This window comes from Natrix helvetica (genome assembly GCF_964273705.1).
Source record: "Natrix helvetica genome assembly, chromosome: 3".
In the NCBI taxonomy this organism is placed as follows: domain Eukaryota; kingdom Metazoa; phylum Chordata; class Lepidosauria; order Squamata; family Natricidae; genus Natrix; species Natrix helvetica.
Window position 1 is genome coordinate 143,928,947 of NC_138549.1, and position 22,625 is coordinate 143,951,571.

General features: G+C 38.2%; 1 protein-coding gene across 1 annotated transcript in view; it reads right to left on the reverse strand.

Annotated features, from left to right (window-relative positions):
- Positions 1 to 765: 765 nt before the first annotated feature.
- AHCY (adenosylhomocysteinase) overlaps positions 766 to 22,625 on the reverse strand; it is a 30,032-nt gene continuing 8,172 nt past the window's right edge. The window contains exons 5-10 of the mRNA XM_081949355.1: positions 15,487 to 15,599; positions 12,404 to 12,611; positions 10,384 to 10,471; positions 9,624 to 9,741; positions 4,434 to 4,628; positions 766 to 1,527 (exon numbers count right to left, since the gene is read on the reverse strand). Of these exons, the coding sequence (XP_081805481.1) occupies positions 1,396 to 1,527; positions 4,434 to 4,628; positions 9,624 to 9,741; positions 10,384 to 10,471; positions 12,404 to 12,611; positions 15,487 to 15,599 (854 nt within the window). The 3' untranslated portion in view covers positions 766 to 1,395. The remainder of the gene's footprint in view (positions 1,528 to 4,433; positions 4,629 to 9,623; positions 9,742 to 10,383; positions 10,472 to 12,403; positions 12,612 to 15,486; positions 15,600 to 22,625) is intronic.

The window sequence follows — 22,625 nt, forward strand, 5'->3', positions numbered from 1 at the left end:
ACCCTTTTATGAACATTGGAGAATTAAGAAAATTTTATATTTTGAATGTCAATTTATATACCTATGATCAAATTATGAGAACTCAGATAAAGGGTGTTGCCTATGTAAATGGACTCTGTATGCCAGCATTAATGCATATTAACTAACTTAAAGGGATGTAATGATAATATATAAATTTTATCCAGTGGACTGGAATTCTTACACATTTCTTCAAAGCAAGAAATGAATATATTTAATCTCAACTAGATTAATTTCTTAATTTGTATTAGATTATCAATTTCAGCACTAAATATTTTATTTTATTCCACATTTTGAACAACGTGTGAGTTCAATGGACTAAAATTATTCTTTCAATTATCTTAAATATACATTAAGCTCTGCATTTTAAAAACTCAAAAGAACTGCGTCTTAACAGAACCTGTCCATATTTTTAGCTGCCAATAATCAAATATTAAGAGTAATAATTAGATGGAGAACAATCAATGGAGAGATAATACCGGTGCTTCCTCTAAATTGCTGCCAAAATATATTTAGATTTCCACTCAATACATAATTTTTGGAACTCATTGCCACAAGATGAGGACCTACAACTCGCTGCCACTGGACAGTAAGTAGTAACTATTTTGAGAAATAAACTGTTCCATTCACAAATGACTCATAATACGCCAGAATCATATTTGCACAATGTACCTTCAAGTTGCTGCACAATCTAGGTGTCACTAGATAAAATAATAACAACCCACATAATTAAAATGAAAACAAGACCACTTTCCAGATGTTTAATAAAATTGTTTTATGACATAAGAACAGACAGGGCTTGAGCTGATGGCCTCTTTGGAGAACTGAATGCTCCCCCTCCCCACAGTCAGGCTTTCAGAATTAGTTTTACTACATAGTAAATAAATTGCTTTCAGACATTTCCGTCTAAGGTATTTTCAAGGCCTGCATATATGCACATTTTGCCTCATCAGCCAGATCAAAGCAGCATCTGAGATTGAATGTAAGCAAACATTAAATTAAAACACATCATTTCATATCCCAACCTGAAGCCCTAATGTGAAAAAGAGACTGAGAGGTATTTTCTTCTTCTTCTCACTGCCCCCTCCCTCCAGTTTATTTTTAGTCAGTGTATTCAAAAATTCAGAAGGGCAACGCCCCAAAGAGAAGAGAATTTGCAAAGCACGTTTTGATTCTCCAGCATCATCCCTCCTCGGCTGAAGCATCAGGCACCTGCTTGAAAGACTCTTGGAAGTTTCTTTGGAAGAGCGGATGTGCTGGAAGTGGAGAAGACAAGAGGCAGATGTGGGAAAGTATAGATGACAGGTGATGTGGCTGTTGATCAAAACGCAGTACAGAAGGACTTGAATTTGGAGCCTGATGGGCTTTGCCAGCTGCTTAGTATCTGTAATGATCTGGTTTGAAGGGGCCATCTTTGGACAGTCCTAGGTACTTGGCCTGCTTATCACTCAGCTCGGTTAACTTCACACCGAGTTTATCCAGATGAGCAGCAGCTACTGCTTCATCCAGCTGAAAAAAAAATGTAGAAAGTTATTAATATAGGAGGCAACATCTTGATATGGGCTGAAAACATGTAACTGTCTGTCTGCTAATGAATAGCTCCAGATGGCCAACAATGAAAGATATGAGGGAGCTGAATTTCGGCAATATGTGAATGCCAGAAATATGTGCAAATCATCATTTCATCGAGCAATGTTTCCACACAGATGGACAGCAACATGCTAAAGCAGTGTTTCTCAATCATGGCAACTTTACGATGGATGGACTTCAACTCCCAGAATTCCCTAGCCAGCCTTGCTGGGAAGTTGGAGGCCACACATCTTAAAGCTACTAAAGTTATTAAAGGTCAAGGTACTAAAGACTCAGGCTGGGTTTTTTTTCCCTAGCCCTTTCTGGAATATACTCACTCAGCAAATTAATGATCATAATGATTTGGAAGTCATTGTAGATCAGGGCTGTCAAACCTCCGGTCCATGGGCTGGCTGCGTCACATCCTGGCCACGGCCACTATAGTGAAGGGGGTGTGTGTCCCACTACATCACTTGATACTGCCGTAACGATGCGAGTTTGGCACCCCTATTGTAGATAATCTACAGGGATTTGGGATTATTTGCTTTGAGCACGCATTTGCACCCACATTCTGTCTACTGCTGCTTGAATTTGCTAAATCCTAAATAAAACTTAATGCAAACCACCTCTGGGTGGATATGCATATCTGCTGGGTATATGTGGTTTGTATACCAGGAGAGAATATTATTATTATTCATTATTTAGAAAATCTGCTGATGCCAGTAGATGGCTTTGCTGATTTTACCACATAGATAGAACAATCATTTCCACAACTACCTCTGTGTTCCACGTCTAGGCATCCTTTTTAAAATGTCATTCTGTGAACACTGCAGTCCAATAATCAAATACTGTTGCTGCGGTGAACAGGAGAATCACCCCCACATTTAAAAAAATTTTTGGCTTTCTTTTTTTAAGGAAAATTGGGAGTGCTTTTAAACGTGGATAGCACAATGCTCAACATGCTCTGGGATTACCAAAATTAGCCGGAAGAATTGCACGCCCCCTTTTAAGCTACCCAGTCCAATATATCATCATAGCATCTTTCCTGGAAATTATATAAAAACTGATATAGGTCAATGGAAAATGATCATGAACAAAGCCAACTTCGTTGTGTTCACTTAAAACTTTTAGGTCTTAATGGAAGAGTCTCTGATTTACATTCCATAGTTTGATTGTCTATTCCAGGGGTGTCAAACCCTTGGGCCAGATGCGTCATGTGCTTGCCATGCCCACACCTGGTTTAGCAAGGGGGGGGAAGTCATGATATGTCATATGATGATGTCACACCGCACGTTTGACACCCTTTGCTCTATTCCATTATTGCAGCATTGTTCAGGAAACTTTTAGAATTCACTTCCATCATTTTCTATCTAAGCAAATCATGGGTTCATCTTACGAATGAAGAATCTTTTTTGAATCTGACTGAATTTCAGAGATAATAGATCTATTCTACAGAAACCATCCAACATGTACAATCTTTTTGAATTGATACTCTTTGTGTTGGGGTGGGAGGGAGGGATTGAATCCATTTGATTTTTTTAAAAGAGTTTAAACAGAGTTCTTAAATGGCATCTCACTCTAGAAAAAATAATTCACCTATAATTTTCATAATTAAGGAGAAATTTAATAGAAACTGAAAAGTAACTTATGACCACTTTTCAGAGTTGACTGTTGAGGCATCCCCATAATTTACATTCAGATGCTTGACAACAAGTCACATTTATGACAGTTGCAGTGTACCAGGGTCATGTGACCATATTCTGACACATTCTGACAAGCAAAGTCAATGGGGAAGCCAGATTCACTTAACAACCCGGTTACTCATTTAACAACTGCAGTGACTAACTTAACAAATGTGACAAGAAAAGTCGCAAAATGGGACAAAACTCAACAAATTTCTCACTGAGCAACACTTTAACTTAACTTAACTTTTATTTGATTTCTAAACCGCACCCTCTCCCAGAAGGGACTCGGGGCGGTGTGCATGCATTTTGGGCTCAATTGTGGTCGTAAGTTGAGGACTATCTATATTCTGAGCACTTGCCAGAAACATATTGCCTTTGTCTCAGAAGTTCAAGGTGAGGTATAAGGCATCTTTCCATTATGATTGGCAAGGGAATCATTAGATACCTGGAATATCCTCAAAGGAAATCTTGAGCAATATCTTTCATATGTGAAATATGCTTCAGTGCATGAAATTTCAGAAAAAAATATAAAAAACTGTATATGCAGTATTTTATGTTCCATTGTTGCAGAGAAGCTCATTATCAAGTGCACAAACTAAATAAATAACCAGATTGAAAATCCAACAAGATGAATAACCTTTTAATTTTCCTATGTGAGCCAGATGTTGGGAAGCTCATAAAAACCAATTTCTAAATACTATAAATCTATAACTCATAATTTACATGAAAACAACATGCTAAGACATAATGTGGTCTGTTTGGTTTAGCTTAGCTATTATAGTTTATATGGTCTGGCTTATGGCCTAGCATGTTATGCTAACTTTGCCACAGATATTTCAAGTAGAAATAAAATACAGTATTTTTATTATTTCCTGAAAAAGCCTATAATGTTGGATATGATGGTATGGAAGAGGACATCTATCAGCAAGATGGATGGACTCAGTTATAATGGCAGTGTAGTGTTTGAAGCTCTGAAGCACCAGACTGGGGACAGAATATCCTAGAGAAGATCTGTTTATGTGAACACTGATAATTGAGTTTCTCAGAATATAATCAGTTCTGAAAATAAGATTGGCTTATCTTCCCCACATTTACTTTGGATACCAGAAATTATATATTTCAACTTAAACATATCATTCCCTTTTTAATTTGCACACTTACCTTCTTTGGCAGAAAATGGACTCCTACAGTATATTTGCCAGGATTTGTCCAAAGTTCTATTTGTGCCAGCACCTGGTTGGTAAAAGAATTGCTCATAACAAAACTGGGATGTCCCATGGCACACCCCAAATTCACCAGCCTGCCCTCTGCCAGAAGTATAATATGATGCCCATTTTTCAGTGTGTAGCGGTCCACCTGAATGAAAGCAAAAAAACAAAACCTGTCAGGATTTTTTTTTCTCTTTTGGAAAGGAGAAAGGCAGTGCTGGACTTCCAGATGATGCAACATCACAACTATTTTTGTGATGAACTGAAATGATACACTGAATCTATATAAGCAATTTTGCAAAACAAGGAAAAAGAAATTGATCATTCAATCTCCTGATAATCTTTTTCACTGCATTTCCTGTAAAAATAATATCTTAAAAGCAAGGTAAAACATACAGTCCCTTAAGTATATCAAGGCAGCTAAGTTCTTGGATAACTTCTCAGTTCTTGTAGAAGTAAAGCAGGCAGAGTTGGGGGAGCAGAGTTAAGCAAATCATCAGCTTAGAGTCATTACATTGCCACAAATGGTCCAAATATTTTTGACTTTTACTTCTTTGACTTTCCTTGCCCATCTCTCTCGAATTACAGCGAATTATAAAACCAACAGAAGCCTGTTCACAGTAATGAAATACACTACAGCATCCAATCATTTCTAGAGACACTCAGACAGCGAGGAAAGTCTTAACCTGATCCACCAAGGAATTCTATTTATCTATGCCTAATTAAATGCAGAAGTTAAAACACAAGGTCTTGACTGGAATCTACAAAGCCCTTCACGGCATGGGGCCAGATTATTTGAGAGAACGCCTCTGATCATGTCTACCCATCTCATTAAGTTTGACAGAAGAGGTATGCTTCAGGCTCTGTCTGATAAGGAATGGTACCAAGTGTGGTCCTGGAAGAGAGGCTTTTCTGTTGTGATGCTGGGACATGATTAAAGAAAAGAAAAGAAAAGAAAATCTGCCTTTTGAAACATCATACTCCCCCCTCGGAGATCTGATTGCCCTTGACTTTGTTGGCCTTTCAGACTTCGGTCTGAATTGTGGGGCGATCAATTGTGGTGGGAAGGGGGGGGAGATTGGGCCCAAACACCGGTTATGTTAACTTGTGACCGAGGAGTGTTTTTACACTAACTTCTATTTAGGCTTTCCTGGTTTTTTTCAAATTTTTAATTTTTTAAACTATTAACTACCCAGAATAATGAATTTGAAATGGGACATGATAAAATAAAATAATATTTTTGAAAGACATTCATCTTAAAAAATGCACAGCTGAATCCATCAATCTGAATTTGTGCCATGAATTACACTTTTTGTCTGAAATGCCCACAATCTGGAACAATAAATCAACTGTTTATTCAGGTGAAGAGGCAACAGCTCTCCACAGGTTTTATAACTTCAGCAAGATAAAGCTGCACTTATGTATCTCCCCTGGAATCTGAATCTGATGTTGCAGATGACATCTATACAGCATGAAAGAATTCATTACCTTGAGGTCTAGGAATGTTATTAATCTAAAAAACACTTTATAAAATGCATCTGTTTAAACTCTTTGTTCAGATCTGTCCTATTTCAATATACTAGGGATCTCATAATAAAAAACTTGACTATTTCTATAACAAGAGACCTGCAGAGATAAGAATGCCCAGTGAACAGTACCACCTTGTATAATAATGTTTAACTCAACTGTGTAAGCAACTAACCAACAACTTCCATAATGCATTGCCTACCCTACAATTCCCAACTTATAGGAAAGAAACCTGGAACACCAAATACAAGCTGGGCAGATACAAACTTGTAGATGACTATCTGTCAAGGACCTAGGAGTACTCATTTCAAAAGATCTAAGCCCCAGAGTTCACTGTTAACAGCATTGCCAAAAAGGCATTAAGAGTTGTTAACCTAATTTTGCGAAGCTTCTTCTCCTGTAATATTGTACTGCAAACCAGGGCATACAAAACTTTTGCCAGACCAATTCTCAAATACAGCTCATCTGCCTGGAATCCACACCGTATAATGGGCATTAATATAATTGAACAAGTCCAGAGGTATTTCACAAGAAGAGTACTCCACTCCTCTGCTCGCAATAGAATACCTTATTTTGGACCTGGACAACCTAGAACTATGCCGCCTACAGTCTGACCTAAGCTTAGTACACAAAATTATCTGCTACAATGTCCTACCTGTCGATGAGTACTTCAGCTTCAACCGAAACAATACACGAACTCGCAATAGATACAAACTTAAGGTAAACCACTCCAAACTCGATTGCAGAAAATATGACTTCAGCAACAGAGTGGTCAATGCCTGGAATGCATTACCTGACTCTGTGGTTTCATCTCCAAACCCCAAAAACTTTTAACCTTAGACCAGCGATGGCGAACCTTTTTTGGCTCACGTGCCATAAGTGGGGAGAGCGCAGGGGTGTTGTGTGCAGGCGTGCCACACCCATAATGCAAAGCATGACCCCCCAGTGCGCATGCGCGCACTACAGGCACAACCCCCCATTTTTGCATGCTTTTTTCACCCTCCCCAGACTCCAGAGGCTTTATAGGAGCATGGGGATGGCAAAAACAGCCTACCCCACCCCACGGGAAGCCCTCCGGAGGCTTCAGGGACTTTCAGGAGGCTTCCGGAAAGCCTCCGAAGCAGTCAAAACGACCCTCCGAGCAAACTGGAAGTCACTTCCGGTTTGCTCGAAGGGTCGTTTTAAGCGCTCCGAAGGCTTCAGGGACCATCAAGAGGCTTCCCTGAAGCCTTTGGAGTGCTCAAAACGACCCTCCGAGCAAACCGGAAGTCACTTCCGGTTTGTTCGGAGGGTCGGTTTAAGTGCTCCGAAGGCTACAGGGACCTTCAAGAGGCTTCCCTGAAGCCTTCGGAGCACTCAAAACGACCCTCCGAGCAAACCGGAAGTGCGTTCCCGAACTTCGGGTTTGCCCATAGGGCCGGTTTATTGCGCTCCGGAGGCTTCAGGGAAGCTCATGAAGTCTTCGGAGGGCCTCCGGGAGGGCGGGGGCACTCTTTTCACCCACCCCAGGTTCCTATAAAGCCTCTGGAGTCTGGGGAGGGTGAAAATGGCTTTAAAAAAGGGTGAACTCAGCTGGCCAGAACGCGCATGCGTGCTGGCCAGCTAACAGGGCAGCACCTCGCATGCCCTGACAAATGGCTCCGCGTGCCACCTGTGGCACGCGTGCCATAGGTTCGCCATCACTGCCTTAGACTATCTACCGTGGACCTCATCCCATTCCTAAGAGGTCTGTAGAGGGTGGGCCTACCATCCCTGTCCTACTGTTCCCATTTCTTTGTACTCATTTTTTATGTATATACTTATACTGCTTATGCTTATATGTTTATATGTTATATTCATAGTTATACTTGTTTCCTCATACATGCTTGACAAACCAAATAAAATAAGTAAAAATAAATACAAAATAAATTATCCCATCCATCTGGAAAGCACTACATTAGGAAAGCTGACATATAGCATCATTTATTTCAGAATTGAATGCTGCCATCTCATCAGGATATGATAAAGTTATAACAAAGTTCCTCTCACAGGACCACTTTTAAAAACTGTTATTATTCATGTAATCTGCAACATAATGTAAAAACAGAGCTTTTAGAATTAAGGTAGTATCTCACTTTTAGGATATTTAGTATAGTATAGTCTTTATTGTCGTACAAAATAAATACAATGAAATTGGTTATTATTTATTATAATGCAAAGAAATGATATAACTAAATGCTATCAAATTAATATGTTCATTATAAAATTACTGTCTGTTGCCTTATAACAAAACACACTATGGTTAAGAACTGGCCAGGTCATTCCTAACTGCTGAGATACAGCAAATAATTACCAGACTTTATCTTGGACATCTGCTTAATATAAAATACCAGGGGAGATGGATTTGATTTTAAGTTTAAAAAGACACTTCTAAATGTATTTGCCAAAACACCAAAGCGGAAAAAAACTTGTTGAAAGGCTATCTATTTTTGAGTAGAAAGCAACTTGGAATAAAGCTCAAAGAACCAATCTGAACAGAATAGCGTTTTCCTTAAGAATGCCAAAGTGCTGGTTCTTATCAAAATTGTGCTTTCTTTAATTGCAAAAAAATTACAGGACATCTTGCTTGCATAAGATGTTCAGGAATTTTAGGGAAGATGGGAAAAGCTTTAAAATTAAACTACATGAAGGAATAAGAAATGTTTTTGATGTGAATTATTTATCTTAGCACCTGGACTGTTTCAAAACTGCACTGGAAAATGTCTTCATTTTTAAAAAAAGTAATATTGAAGCATATGTTTCTGAAAGACACCAGGCTTCCAGTTACCTATCATTAAATGAAAAACAGTAGCTCAATATGACAAGGACGGACAAGATGGAAATGTGGATTTGCTATATGATACCCAGAAGTATTCACCACAGAAGGAGATAGCAACTCTGGCTAGAAAGCTTCACTAGAGAAACACGAGACAACACGAAGCAGTGACAGTAACAAATTCAGCTTGTGTCAAATGGCATTTAGACAGATTAAACTAACCAAAAATGCATTCTCAACTGGCTATGATGCACCTAAGTTAGATTTTTATCAGGTTAGATCACATTGCCAAAAAACCTGAAGTGATTTGATGTTTTGTGATGCTTGGGTATCAGAATGCTCAGTCACAGCATGGTAACCCACGAGCGCCAAACCCCACGTAACTGGGCAAGCTCAGGAAAGCAAGAATAAACCAGATTTCAGTACAATAATTTTTATGCTAGTCTTGGATAAATAGAGAATCTTAGAAACTGCAGCAGGATCCGATAGAAGAGAATCTATGTAGCTCAGGGTTAAACTGTGGAGCTCCCTGAGATTGGTTGCTTGCTTGCAGAAATTTTATTACTTGACTAGGTAACAACTTCACTGCAAAGAGTTTCCTAGGTTTGTTTATAAAGTGTTCATTAAGATGGAGTCTCTTTGAATACTTTAAAATTCCTCCTTCCAGAATTAAGAATTCTGAATTCTCTCCACCAGAATTAAGTCGCCGTTCTATGTTCCCATTCATTCTTTTCTTAGGCTCTCCACAATCTGTTACAGGTATTAACACACACACATTTCTGTGTACCTTAAAGATAGGAAGTGGGACTAGATGTAACTAACCTGAGGCTTGATATTCACAATCTCCATAGCATTTTTATTCAGCCATTTCACGTCAATTTCCACATCAAAGTGCCCAATATTGCACACAATGGAATCATCTTTCATATGTTCAAAATGCCTGAAATGAAACAGGGAGATCTTTTTCAGGGACAGAAACTAGGCAGGAACCCAAGAAACTGGACTTTAAAGGCTTCCAGATGTCTGGCAATAAGAAGACCTACCAAAGTTTTAATGATGGATGTCTCTACCATTAGTGAATCTTTTGCTGCAAACATATGTGCAAGTCTCAATTCTAAGCTAAGACAGAGGAAACTAAGCTTATAAACGAATCCATATTTTTAATACACGGGTAGTCCTTGTTTCACAACCACAATTAGGATGGGCAACTTGGTTTTAAGTAGAGCAGTCACTAAGTAAAACTGCAAATGTGCTTATGATCTTACTTCAGCATTACTTCATACACCTGCAAAGGTTGTAATGCAAGGATTGATCATGTTTACTTTTTCATCACTGTCATAACTGCAAACGGTCATTAAACAAGGCATTCCTGTATGCAAAACTATTGAAATCTGTTTTGGAAGTCTGACTCTCAGACTTCATCTACTAAAACCTAAAGATTTGTATTGGGAGTAAATAGCACTGAAAATAAGATAATTAAACCATCAAAGAAAGTATGCCAGCAATTCAACTTCTGCAATATTCTGCATCTCTGTTTAACATCACATGGAGCCATACCAGCCGTAACTAAAAAGATAAATACCTCCCCTGCACAATATCTGAACATCCAGTTGTAGTAACAAAGATGTTGCCCTCTTTGCAGGCCTCTTCCATTGTTGTAACTTCATAGCCTGAAAATACCGAAAAAGAAAAATGTATGTTGCATCATAGCCAAAGGCATGCACGTATACCTCTAAAAATATAAAGCATCAATAGAACCAATAAAGATTCAATCTTCCTTATGTAATGTATGTGTGAATTTATAATTTTAAAATATATTTTTGTTATACATCACTACTGGATTGGTGAACCATCACCAAACAAGCAAAGCTTGTAAATACAGCTTTAAAAGCTCTATTAATCCATATGGTTCTTCCTATTCCTACAAAAAGTTTAAGGGAGAATATGTACTGGTATTCTAATTCATCTATTTTCAGCCACAATAAAGGTAGCCCTCATTTAGCAACCACAAATGGCACCAGTAACTATGTCAATGACCAAAGCAGTCACTAAGTGGGAAATCATTGCAGTTGTGCTTTCCAACTCGAAACTGACAAAAGTAATCAGTTTCACACCTTGGTTTTAGACTTAGACTAACTTTATTATCACTTTGAATGTACACTAATCGGCATACATTAAAATGAAATTTCGTTGCATGCAGCTCTCAAAGGGTATCCACCTCTAATATACACTACATAAATATGATTAAATAAATAAATACAAAATTATGCATATAACCACGTATATTATATGAAACGGAGAAACAACACAGTTTAGTTTGGATGTATACATGTCCACGGCGAAAGAAACAAATCTTGCGAGTTTACCAGGCAGATATTGTTTGCCTTCCTAACTACCTCCTGCCCTTTGGAATGCCCACCCCAATGCTGGAATGGCAATTAATGTTTGCATTCGTTTTGGAGAGAAAGGGATTAGAAGACAGTAATCACATTGAAAGCAATGCGCCAGTGTCAGCAGTCACATTTGCCTGTTTAGTGTCTTCTCTTCTAATATCTTTACCTCCCAATTTCTCCAGTCTGTGGGATGGGGTGAACGAGATTGCCTACAAAAATCACTTGGCAGGACCCTTCCTTTATGGGGTGGGCATGAGGGAAGAGTGGTTGCAGTTAGCATAAAGGGGGAGCATAGGTGTCACTTCAATAGGAGCCTCTATAGGGGCTGGGGAGAGAGGCATGTGGGTGTTTCTTCTCTCTTGCTTTACAGACTTGGGCAGAAGTAAAAGACGGGAGGAGACTGGCAAGGGGAAAAGGGAGTTTGTCTTGGAAAGGTGCCTATGAGTTCTGGCCTCCAAAGAGACTCAAAGGGGCATCTTCTCATCATGTCCCTCATTTCCAGTAGCACATGTCTGGACTCCACCCCAGTGCACCTGAAAAGGGAAGGTGCCTGAAGGCTGGCTTAGGTAGTGCAAACTTGCAACTCCTTTTTCATTTTGGCAGGGTGGAAGCTGCAGGGGAAAGTTAACTGATCTTGGCAATATAGAGTCCTCGTAATGGTTGCTGCTTTGATGTGAAGAAATGTTTGGCTAAAAGGAGAGGACTGTGATGGAACCAAGACTTGGCAAGTGGCTTCAGAGCCACCTCTTAGTCTGCCCGGTGTCAACCAGTTTTGGCAGATGGCTACCAATCACTCCCCCAATAGGATGTTGCGCAGCAAGGAAGCCAGGGATTAGAAGAGAATAATCTCCCACATAATGAGTTTGGTGGCGGCTACAGGAACCAGCAAATTGTTGTAAATATATATTCCCCATTGTATACCTGCTTACTCTCTTCTAATTTCTTCTAGAATCTCTCTACCATGCAAGGGGAGGGGGGGAAAAGAACAACTGGTCAGCTACAGGACAATGTGTACTGAATATAATGGCAACCATGTGATTAAGGGAGGTTTTTCTGACACTATACTAGTATCTTGGACTAGTTTTTCTAGCCAAATACTGGATGCTGGAAAAGCACTGCAGTATCAGGTTACAGTCAATGTACAGCTACCAAATTAATACATAACCAAGGTAATGCCATCTTGTATCATACAACCAAGTTGCGTCTCACCTTCCATAGCAGCTTGCAATGCATTGATTGGGTCAATTTCTGTGATGATGACTCTGGCACCAAAGTTTCTCAAGGCTTGAGCACAACCTTTGCCAACATCACCATAGCCTGCTACAACAGCCACTTTCCCCGCAATCATGACATCAGTGGCACGCTTAATTCCATCAATGAGAGATTCTCGGCAGCCATAGAGGTTGTCAAATTTACTCTAGGAAAGAAAACTGAGCATTTGAAGAAAACTGAACATTCTTTATAGTTGCATGTAAAAGCAAACAAAAAACAACAACTGTCATTTGTTATTGTATGGATCTAAATTCTACTGGAAAGAAAACAGATTATTCAACATCTCATGCGTGGCTCTTGTTGTTCATGGAGACTATTCCAGTATTAAACTATGGCTAACAAAACAAGCCTGCAAATATGAGAATTGTGGGTTAGGTTCTGGAGCCAACGGTAATTCTCTTCTTCCCACAAAGCACTTCTTCCCACAAGCAATTATTTACACAATTGCCTTATAATGTAGTTGCCCTTTCTTTATCTCAATCAGCTGTGAAGTCTGGTTTTCAGATGCCACAATGTTTTCTTGCAGTAAAAGTATCATTTTGGGCAGACTGATGGGCTGCTGACGAAGGGTGTTGCTCTCCGTTTTCTGCCATGTGACTCATGCTGGCTTCTCCACTGTACACTGCATCTTTCAGTCTTGGTGAGAGGGGCCATCGCAAGGGGCTGCACTGGGTACTGTTGCTGCTTGCAGATCATTTGTTGCAACTGGAGTAATCTGCAGACAATGTGCAAGCAGCATTAGTATCCAGTGGTGCAGTAGAGAGATCATTGCAAGCTGTTTGCATCCACTGCTCATGGCAAGTTCTCAATCAGTTGCAGGAAAAGCAGCAACTGCAAACATTTGGCACAGATGATGTAATCCTTAAGTACTGATTTTACAAGTCCATCTGCCATTTTGCACATGGATAAAGTAATAAAAATATTAATAATAAAAATATTATCAAAATCCAATAAAAATGTTGGATTACCGGGCAAAATTTAAGGTGTTGATTGTCAAGACTTATGGAGTCAACTTTCTGCTGTCACTTCTTGTCCCATCACTAAGATATGGAGGAGTTCAGATCTCTAGGGTTGCCATTGAGCAGGATCTAGGTGGGAAACCTACTACATTTCACTGCCTGCCCTGTAGAACAGCATTCCTCTTGAGGTTCATAAGGCTGCAACAATGCTAGGTCCCAAAACATGACTCTTTCAGCAGTGCCTGTATTGTATTCATTCTCTTCCTGATAATATAATCTGAATGCTACACCAGCTTTTGCGTTTGTTATCTTTCTCTGATGCATGCTATGCACTACCGTTTTGTCCTTTGCATATTAATTGTTTTGATTTACTTTTTAAAATTTTAATATGTAAGCCACAAAGAATTTCTCTGGTGATTTGGACAATTAAAAGGTAGATAGATTTAAAAAATTAAAAAATGAAGCCAAAACTACAGATAAATGAAAATGTTTGCATACTGATTATACTAAGGCTTGATCTTTATCAATTATAAATATCTGAACTGTATTAAACAAAATGAATACATGTAACTTGGATGTACCAGTATAATGAGGGGCTTCCATAAGATTCAAGCCCAGGAAAATATTAATTCATTGGATCAATTACTATGTGGTTAATCTTCGGTGAGATTCACAGCCTTGGGGCTGGACGGTAGCTCAACAGCTCAAGTCCTAACCAAGGACCTAGGAATTATTATTATTATTATCATTATTAATTACACTTGTATACAACCCGATTTCCAATGAGTCATTTAGATATCAAACCATATGATCATGTTCTCCCCACACTATCATTTTAAAGCCTCCAGAAATTATTTCATATTAATTGAAGATAGGATCTTCCAAACTTAATTCGTTACATTTATATGCCACTTGACTCCCGATGATTCTGGGCACTTCACAAATAAAAACATTAAAAATAGAATAATAGATTAAATAAAAAATAGAAGATGGGGAGAATGACCAAAAAACCCACCAAGTAATAAAAAACCCCAAAGCCCACACAATCCAAAGGAATAAAACTAAGTAATAAATCATAAAACATAATAAAAGGAATTAAAAACAACTACACAGTTCATGTTCTCTGTACATATATTGTAAAGGATAATTATTGGGTAATTTATTGACAAAAGGATGGCAGAAACACTTTGTAGCTTTTAAGCATTTCCAAATGCAAGAAAGACCCATAATATTTTATTTTTAATTTTGGTGCCAAGGAGACATGACCTCATTCCCTGTTAGATGCAATATTCTATAGCTTCAGCAGTCAAACATCCATAAAGGGGGATATGGAAACAAACCCTTCATGTAAAATACGAAGAAACAGTGTTGCTGTTCTGACCTAGGCTTCCTGATACAGTAAAAAGCATATGCTTAATCCCAAGAAACCCTCTTTTTATTTCAACAGCTGTGAATTATATTCATTCACAGTCCTTAATGAGAAACAAAGAGTTTGTAAAAAGTCCGACAGAAGTCTGCCAAAGTTTTTCGGGATAAGGCTGATAAGCACTCATCTTTATCTCCCTTGAAACTGTGCCAAAGACCTAATTGGCAATTAGCATGCAAGGCCACACAGAGCAAAAAATCAAAAAGGAGCTTCAGAACAAATAAAGTTGCTTCCTGCAAAGGCTGACATGCCTTTGCTCCTCCTTTATGTCCTATGAAAGGGGCCAATCACCTTCAAGCCTTACTCCCGAATCGTCCCTTTTGTCTTAATTGTTCTTGCTTTTTGGCTGCTCTGCGCATACGCGCACTGGGAACAAGCTCCCCCTGTTCCTCTGCCTCGCTGATGTCCATCTCTGGAGGCAGCACATAACTCCCCGATGGCCCTGGCCCCCTCTCTGCCTCCAATGCAGAGCCCTCATCCGAGCCTTCCCCAGACTCCAGGACTGGCCCATGTTCCGCCCCAACTTCCTCACTGTCCAACTCTGTTGCGAGCTCCGCAGGTCGCCAACGGACCGCAACAGTTGCCTTTCTTTTTCAAGGAAAAAGAAGGTAGAACACAAGAATACTGGTTGTTACCTTAGTGACAGAGTCATTAACATTAATAGCCGCCAACTTCAGGGTTCCATTGGCATGCATTTTGTAAAGATTATGGACGCCAGTAGTTGTCTCCTCAGATATTCCTTTGATTCCTGCAAGGGAAAAATCCAACAGAATTTACTGCACTACGTCTTAGATTTTATTCTGGCAGGATGACAGTCAATACTTATGGACAGACATAACCAATCTTTTTTTTTAACACATAAAAAAGGGATATAACTTATTCTTTGAACATCTATTTATTTCCTTTCAGTGTAAACGTTTTAAGCACTTGAAGACTTCAGAATAAATATCCACGGCATGGGCAGAAGAAAACAATACGTATGGTCAAGAAGGGCTTCAAGGTTAACCCAGGAAGAAGGATCTTCCCTCAATGACAAACAACAATATACATCATTCTCAGAAATTGTCAAGTTGTTTGGAACATTACCTGAATTTCAAATAGTTGATATAAAATAATCCTATGCTTACTTCAAATTGTTAAGTTAACGATGGGACTCAAATCCTTTTTCACGGATGGATTCAATCAGGATTTATGGATGCACTGCTGAAGCAGCATAAATTCGCACACTGAGATTACATTTAGAAGCTACTGTGTCCAAAATCATCTGAAACTTCGTTATAACTGACTACAGCTGATCCTCAACTTACAACATTTTATCATTTGTCATGCCACAGTTGTTAAGTAAATCATAGCAGTAATTGAGTCAGTAACACAGTTATTAAGTGATTCTGCCTTCCCCGTTGACTTTGATTGCCAGAAGATTGCCAAAAGGGGATCCATGACCCCAGAGCACTGCAACCATCATAAATATGAGTTAGTTGTCACGTGTCTGAATTTTGATCATGGTGATGACCATGGAGATGCTGCAATCGTCGTAAGTGTGAAAACAGTCATAAGTTACCTTTTATCAATGCCGTTGTAAATTCAAACAATCACTAAATGAACTGTTGTTAAGTTGAAGACTACCTGTACAACAAGGCTTTCATCCTTGAAAAAATATGTACCTTAATAAAATTTAATATAGGGTACAAGAGTTACTTGTTATTGGTGGGGAAGAGTAGGAAAGAAAATGTATAAGCCTTGTTTAACAAGAAAACTTTCCACCAGTTATGGATGGAACTGCTTTACAAACATTAATTAGGCAAGCAATAAATATGTCTTCTGTTGAGGCATGGTTTCTATTTTCCTTTTGGTTTTTGAAATATAAATATGTTACTTTACTATTAGCTATTAGCTATTTTATTGTAACTTCATCTGCAGTGGATATTTTATAGTAAAAAGAATTGAGAACAGTATTTGGCTTCACTGAAGGAAACACATCACATTTATTATTTTACTTTCTTGTATCTGTATCTCTCTCCGAGGATAACATTAAATGTGTCCTGTACATATTATATTGTTGAAATAAAATTAGAAATGAATGTTTATGTCAGTACATATTCAAGAATGTACCGGAAAAAGTATGTGACTACAGTATCAACATCTGGCTGCCTATAGCACACTATTATTATATTGATTTTCATCTACGCTACAGTAATATCCTTCATTATTAGTTCAACTAAAATTCATAACAGTTGACTAACCACAATTATATGTGCTATAGCCTTAGATGGAACCTGGGAACAAAATGCAGATGTTCCAACTCAGTTTTAAGCTACATCGGGGGCTTTGAAAGATTGATGGAATAAGAAACAAGAAAAGCTAAGCTGGACTGTATGTTTTATAAATTACATTGTTTCATCAGCCTAATCAGCTTACTTAGCTGATCAAATACATGTAACTTGATAGGTCCCAGTTTACATGACTTTGATTTACTCCCATTTCCACACAAGATTGAAACCAAATTTAGATTTAACAATCGACTTTGTTGAACTTGAAATTTTGAACGTTATTCTATAATCGCAATTGACCGAATACAACTGTTTTATTAAGGATTTTGGAATATTCATAAAGTAATTATCTTTCATTTTAAATTATCTCTTATTTCAAAATAATAAAAGAGATAGTTGGAGAGGAAGCATATTTTTGAGAAGGTATGGTTAGCATTAGCTTGTCCATCTAGTTTCACGTTCCATAGCTATTGGATTCCCTATGGGACAGTGTACTGTAGTAAGTGAAACTTAAGGCATACTTTTCATTGAATGAAGTACTATAAAAATATAAAATTTAGCTCTTAAACCAATCAAAAATAGTGTTTCACAGAAGTGAACAATAGCCTTGTATATGCTCTGCTGCCATATATTAACTGATAACTAATGGCCCTATTGATTTAGTATTTTAGTAGACTACATATTCAAGGAGACAAATTTTGTATCAAAATGCTGATAATTAACTATTTTGATATCACTTCCAACCATTAAATGCATTTGGTAGTATCACATTTGATGCAAATATTTAGATAGTGGGGAAGCAGTAAAAAAAAAGATCATAAATACTTCAGGTTGGATACAAATTGTAAAAATTTTAGAAGAATGAGGCCAAGTACCAAGTATATCCCCATTTGTACCTCTTAGCATTAGAAAAAATGAAAGGGAAAAAAAATTGAACACTAATCACTTCTGGATGTACAAAGGACTATTCTACCCTATATCTCTCCTGAAATATAGCTGATGAGTAAAAATAGACTTGGCAATATATTGTTTGTTAATGTAAAGAAAGAATGACTAGGGCAATAGCTTGATAAACTAGATTTAAAAATGCAAGGCCTCCCTCTAGTGGACTTTTTACAAAACCTTATTTACATAACTTTATACCTCAATTACCATTTAGTCTCCCTTTTACTTTTAGTGCATGGTTTTAATGATTCACTGTTGCATCTGCAACTTTATTGCAAAAAATTATGTAAAAAGTATAACCTATTATTACAGCTTAAGAAATACTTACAGTAAGCTATCTACTAGTAATTGTATCATCTCCCATGGCCACAAAAGCTTCTATACTTCTACAATTTTGGTTTCTTTCTAGATACATACATATATAATATAGCATATAACTATATACAGCATATATATGTAACCATATTAATTGCATTTTGATTTAAGCTTAATTAACTGTAATTTAAATTTCAGTTACTCTTGAACCTGCCTATTTTGTGTAGCCCCTTCCATATCTCTAAAAAGTCAAGGGCAGCACTGTCCTTGAACAATTGCTCCCATGTTTGCTTAAACAATTACAAAATGTCCAAAGGTACACAAGCCTAGAAAGTAATTATATAATGTAGAATAATGGAATAATTCCTGTGTAATATTGATGGACCTGTTAAACCAGCAGGATTATTGCCTCTAAAAGAACCAATGTTGGAAGATCTTGGTCTGTTTCCTTATCCTTGTCTGCTGTTAAAATAGAGGACATTAGAGGCTTAACTTGCAGGTTTCAGTTTCACTATTGCATTGGAAAACAGCCTTCCTCAAATTTGTAGATTAAAGTTGGTTTTTGTTTTTCCAACATTTGTGGTTTTTATCTTTAGGAACTTTTTTCTATTCGTCATCTTTATTAACTGCAATACATTTAATATATGCAGTTTGCTAACTATGTGGATTGCCACTTGAAACAGTATTGATTTGTACTGTGCTGGACTGTAGGTAGTCCTTGACTTTTGACTTTTGTGTGTGTGCCAGCCAACTGATTTTCAGCCTTTTGGACAGCTGGGGGAGGCAATTTTCACCTTCCTCTGGCTTCAGGAAAGCCTCCAGAGGCTGGGAAGGGCGAAAATCAGCCCCAACGAGTGGAAGTTTGGGAACGATCTGTTTCCGGCTTCCGGAGGGCCTTTGGAGGCAGATTTCGCCCTCACCAGGCTTCAGGAAAGTCTCCGGAGCCTGGGGAGGGGTTTGTGCGTGCATGCGCAGGGGGATTCATGCGCACATGTGCAGGTGGGTGGGGGAGGATTGAATTGGTGTGCGCACACACAATTTTGGAACGCCATAACAAAAAGGTTCGCCATCACTGGCCTATATGGTTATTTGCAATGTCCCACGGTTATAGGACCATGGCCTGTTCCCAAGGTTTACTTCCAGTTACTTGCAAAAACAGCCCACTGGATAAAATGGATTTGTTTAACAATTGGGGTGCTTGCTTAATAACTACTTCAAAAAAGGTCATAAAACCCAGCATAGTCACATGGCAACCTGCTTAGTGATCACAATTTTTAATAATAACTCTGAGCTGAATTACAGTCATAAATCAAGGACTGTAGATGTTGATGATAAAGACCTGAGTTCTGATCCTGAAAGACAAGTTATTGACAGGCATGGTTTCAAACCTATAAGTGAATACCTATTTATTGAGGGGTAAAGGCATTTTGATATTAAACTATTTCTACATGTCTTCAAAGTTCAATTAAGAGAAATTAATAGTCTATATCGCTCTGATACCATTCTTGAACTAAAACCTACTGTCACATCTAGGAACGCTAAGAAGATGAGCCCTCATCCAAATTACTTTTTCTTCACAAAAGAAAACCAAAACAATCTACCCTTAATAATTGATTTGAATTTACTGAATTGGGGTGTGTATGCTGTATATATTTACATACAGGTTGGTAAATTATATAAAATCCAAAAGCATTGATTATTTTATCTTTCTCACTGGAAGGTGACATTATTTTTGTGTAGGTTGGTTTTGATGTGTAAGCAAGCTTTAGTTGCTTAGCTAAAGAAGATAGATCTGAGCACTTTCTAATCCACTGTATTAGATTTTCATTTGTGGGATTAATTACTTTACTGTTTTATATTAATTGCCTTGAATGCCATTTGTTTAATGAAAAAAAAAGAATGCAAAGCTTTAAAAAATGAATAGGGAAGATGTGAACAGGAAGCTAGACTTTCTCATTGCCAGAAATACTGCATTAAGTACTAAATCAGTGCCTTCCAAACAGCAAAACATGACAAGGCAAAATTGCATTGTGCTATCACAGAAGTGCACACCCTTTTGAACAATTTATTTTTTAAAAAAGCACATTCTTTTGGCAGCCATGAATTTAAAATGCTCTTCCTCAAACCCCCGGGGTTTATTGATGTTTTATTTATTCTATTTAAATTTCTAATCTAATACATACAGACCAAGAAAATGTCACAGTAGCATAGCAGAGAAGCTACTTGAACAAAGATGTGGAGACTCTAGAAAGAGTGCAGAGAAGAGCAACAAAGATGATTAGGGGACTGGAGACTAAAACATATGAAGAACGGTTGCAGGAACTGGGTATGTCTAGTTTAATGAAAAGAAGGACTAGGGGAGACATGATAGCAGTGTTCCAATATCTCAGGGGTTGCCACAAAGAAGAGGGAGTCAAACTATTCTCCAAGGCACCTGAGCTTAGAATAAGAAGCAATGGGTGGAAATTAATCAAGGAGAGAAGCAACTTAGAACTGAGGAGAAATTTCCTGACAGTTAGAACAATTAATCATTGGAACAGCTTGCCTCCAGAAGTTGTGAATACCCCAACATTGGAAGTCTTTAAGAAGATGTTGGATAGCCATTTGTCTGAAATGGTATAGGATTTCCTGCCTAGGCAGGGGGTTGGACTAGAAGACCTCCAAGGTCCCTTCCAACTCTGCTATTGTATTTTGTATTTGTATTTTCTGTCTTTCCTTGAATCTTCCACTTTGCCATGTAATTCGTGACAAAAAAATAACCTGGGATATTCCTGAACAATTTAAGATTTAGAGGATTGAAAAATGGGGGGAAATTTTCAAGAGGATCTTCAAAAGAAAACATTTTTCTCATAATCAAAAGAATAGTATTGATTTTTTTTTGTTTGGCTACTTTCCAAAACATTCATTGTATATTTGTTGTGGAACATATTCAGTCTATAAGCAATAAATATATGACATTTCTTCTTACTAGGCTCATCTGGCATTACTACATTAATACAAAAAAGTTTTATATATATGAAAAGTCTCATTGTCAGGGTTTTTAACAGTGAAATATTGCATCACACAGCAACAATTTTTGAACCAAGGTACCTCAAATGGGTAGCTTACAGAATGTGTCCAAAATCCAGGACCCATGATTCCCAAGGGAATGAAATTTGGGGAAGTTGTAGCTGTTTCGATGTTACTTCTGCGATCACATAGTCTTAATGTTCACCATGACAGAATGTCTATGGAGATTCTCAATCATCCAAGTCATATTTATCCCAAAGGTGCTTTTTCTAAAAGGCAACTGAATTTTGTTTTTTTTTCTTTCCCCTTTGAAAACATTTCACTTCTCTTCCAAGAAGCTTCTTCAGTTCTCATGGGCTTTCAATATGACAGTTTCCCAGCCAGTCTCACTCACTCCTCTACCCAGCAGCAACCACTTACTTGCCTACTGGGCTGGGCTGGGCTGATTTCTGATGCTCCCTGCCAACTTTCCAGCAGGAAACTCACTGAGGATGTCAGCAGGAAATTGGAAATTATTCCTGTTCCCACTGCTTTTTTACCCATCTGTGATCATTCTGTTTTTCTGCTTAAGTAAGGAAATGAAGCAGACATCACTCTGCCAACAAAAGTGTGTATAGTCAAGGCTATGGATTTCCCAGTTGCAATATATGGCTGTGAAAGTTGGACCATAAGGAAGGCTGAGCACCAAAGAATTGAGGCCTTTGAACTCTGGTGCTGGAGAAGACTCCTGCAAGTCCCTTGGACTGCAAGGCGATCAAACCAGTCAGTCCTAGAGGAGATCAACCCTGACTGCTCTTTAGAAGGCCAGATCCTGAAGATGAAACTCAAATACTTTGGCCACCTAAAGAGAAGGAAGGACTCACTGGAGAAGAGCCTAATGCTGGGAAAGACTGAGGGCAAACGAAGAAGGGGACAACAGAGAATGAGGTGGTTGGATGGAGTCACTGAAGCAGTAGGCGTGAGCTTAAATGGACTCCGGAGGATGGTAGAGGACAGGAAGGCCTGGAGGAACATTGTCCATGGGGTCGTGATGGGTCGGACACGACTTCGTGACTAACAACAACAAAGGAAATGTCACTAAACGGATGACCCAACAGAGCTTGGGTTGTCTAATATTATTTTACAGTTAAAGCCATATTGTTATTAAGGCTGCAAAAAAAAGTCTGAGCGTAGCACTCCAAATACTGAGAAATTTACAAAGAGAAAAGAGCAGAACATGACTCCTAGCTATTAAA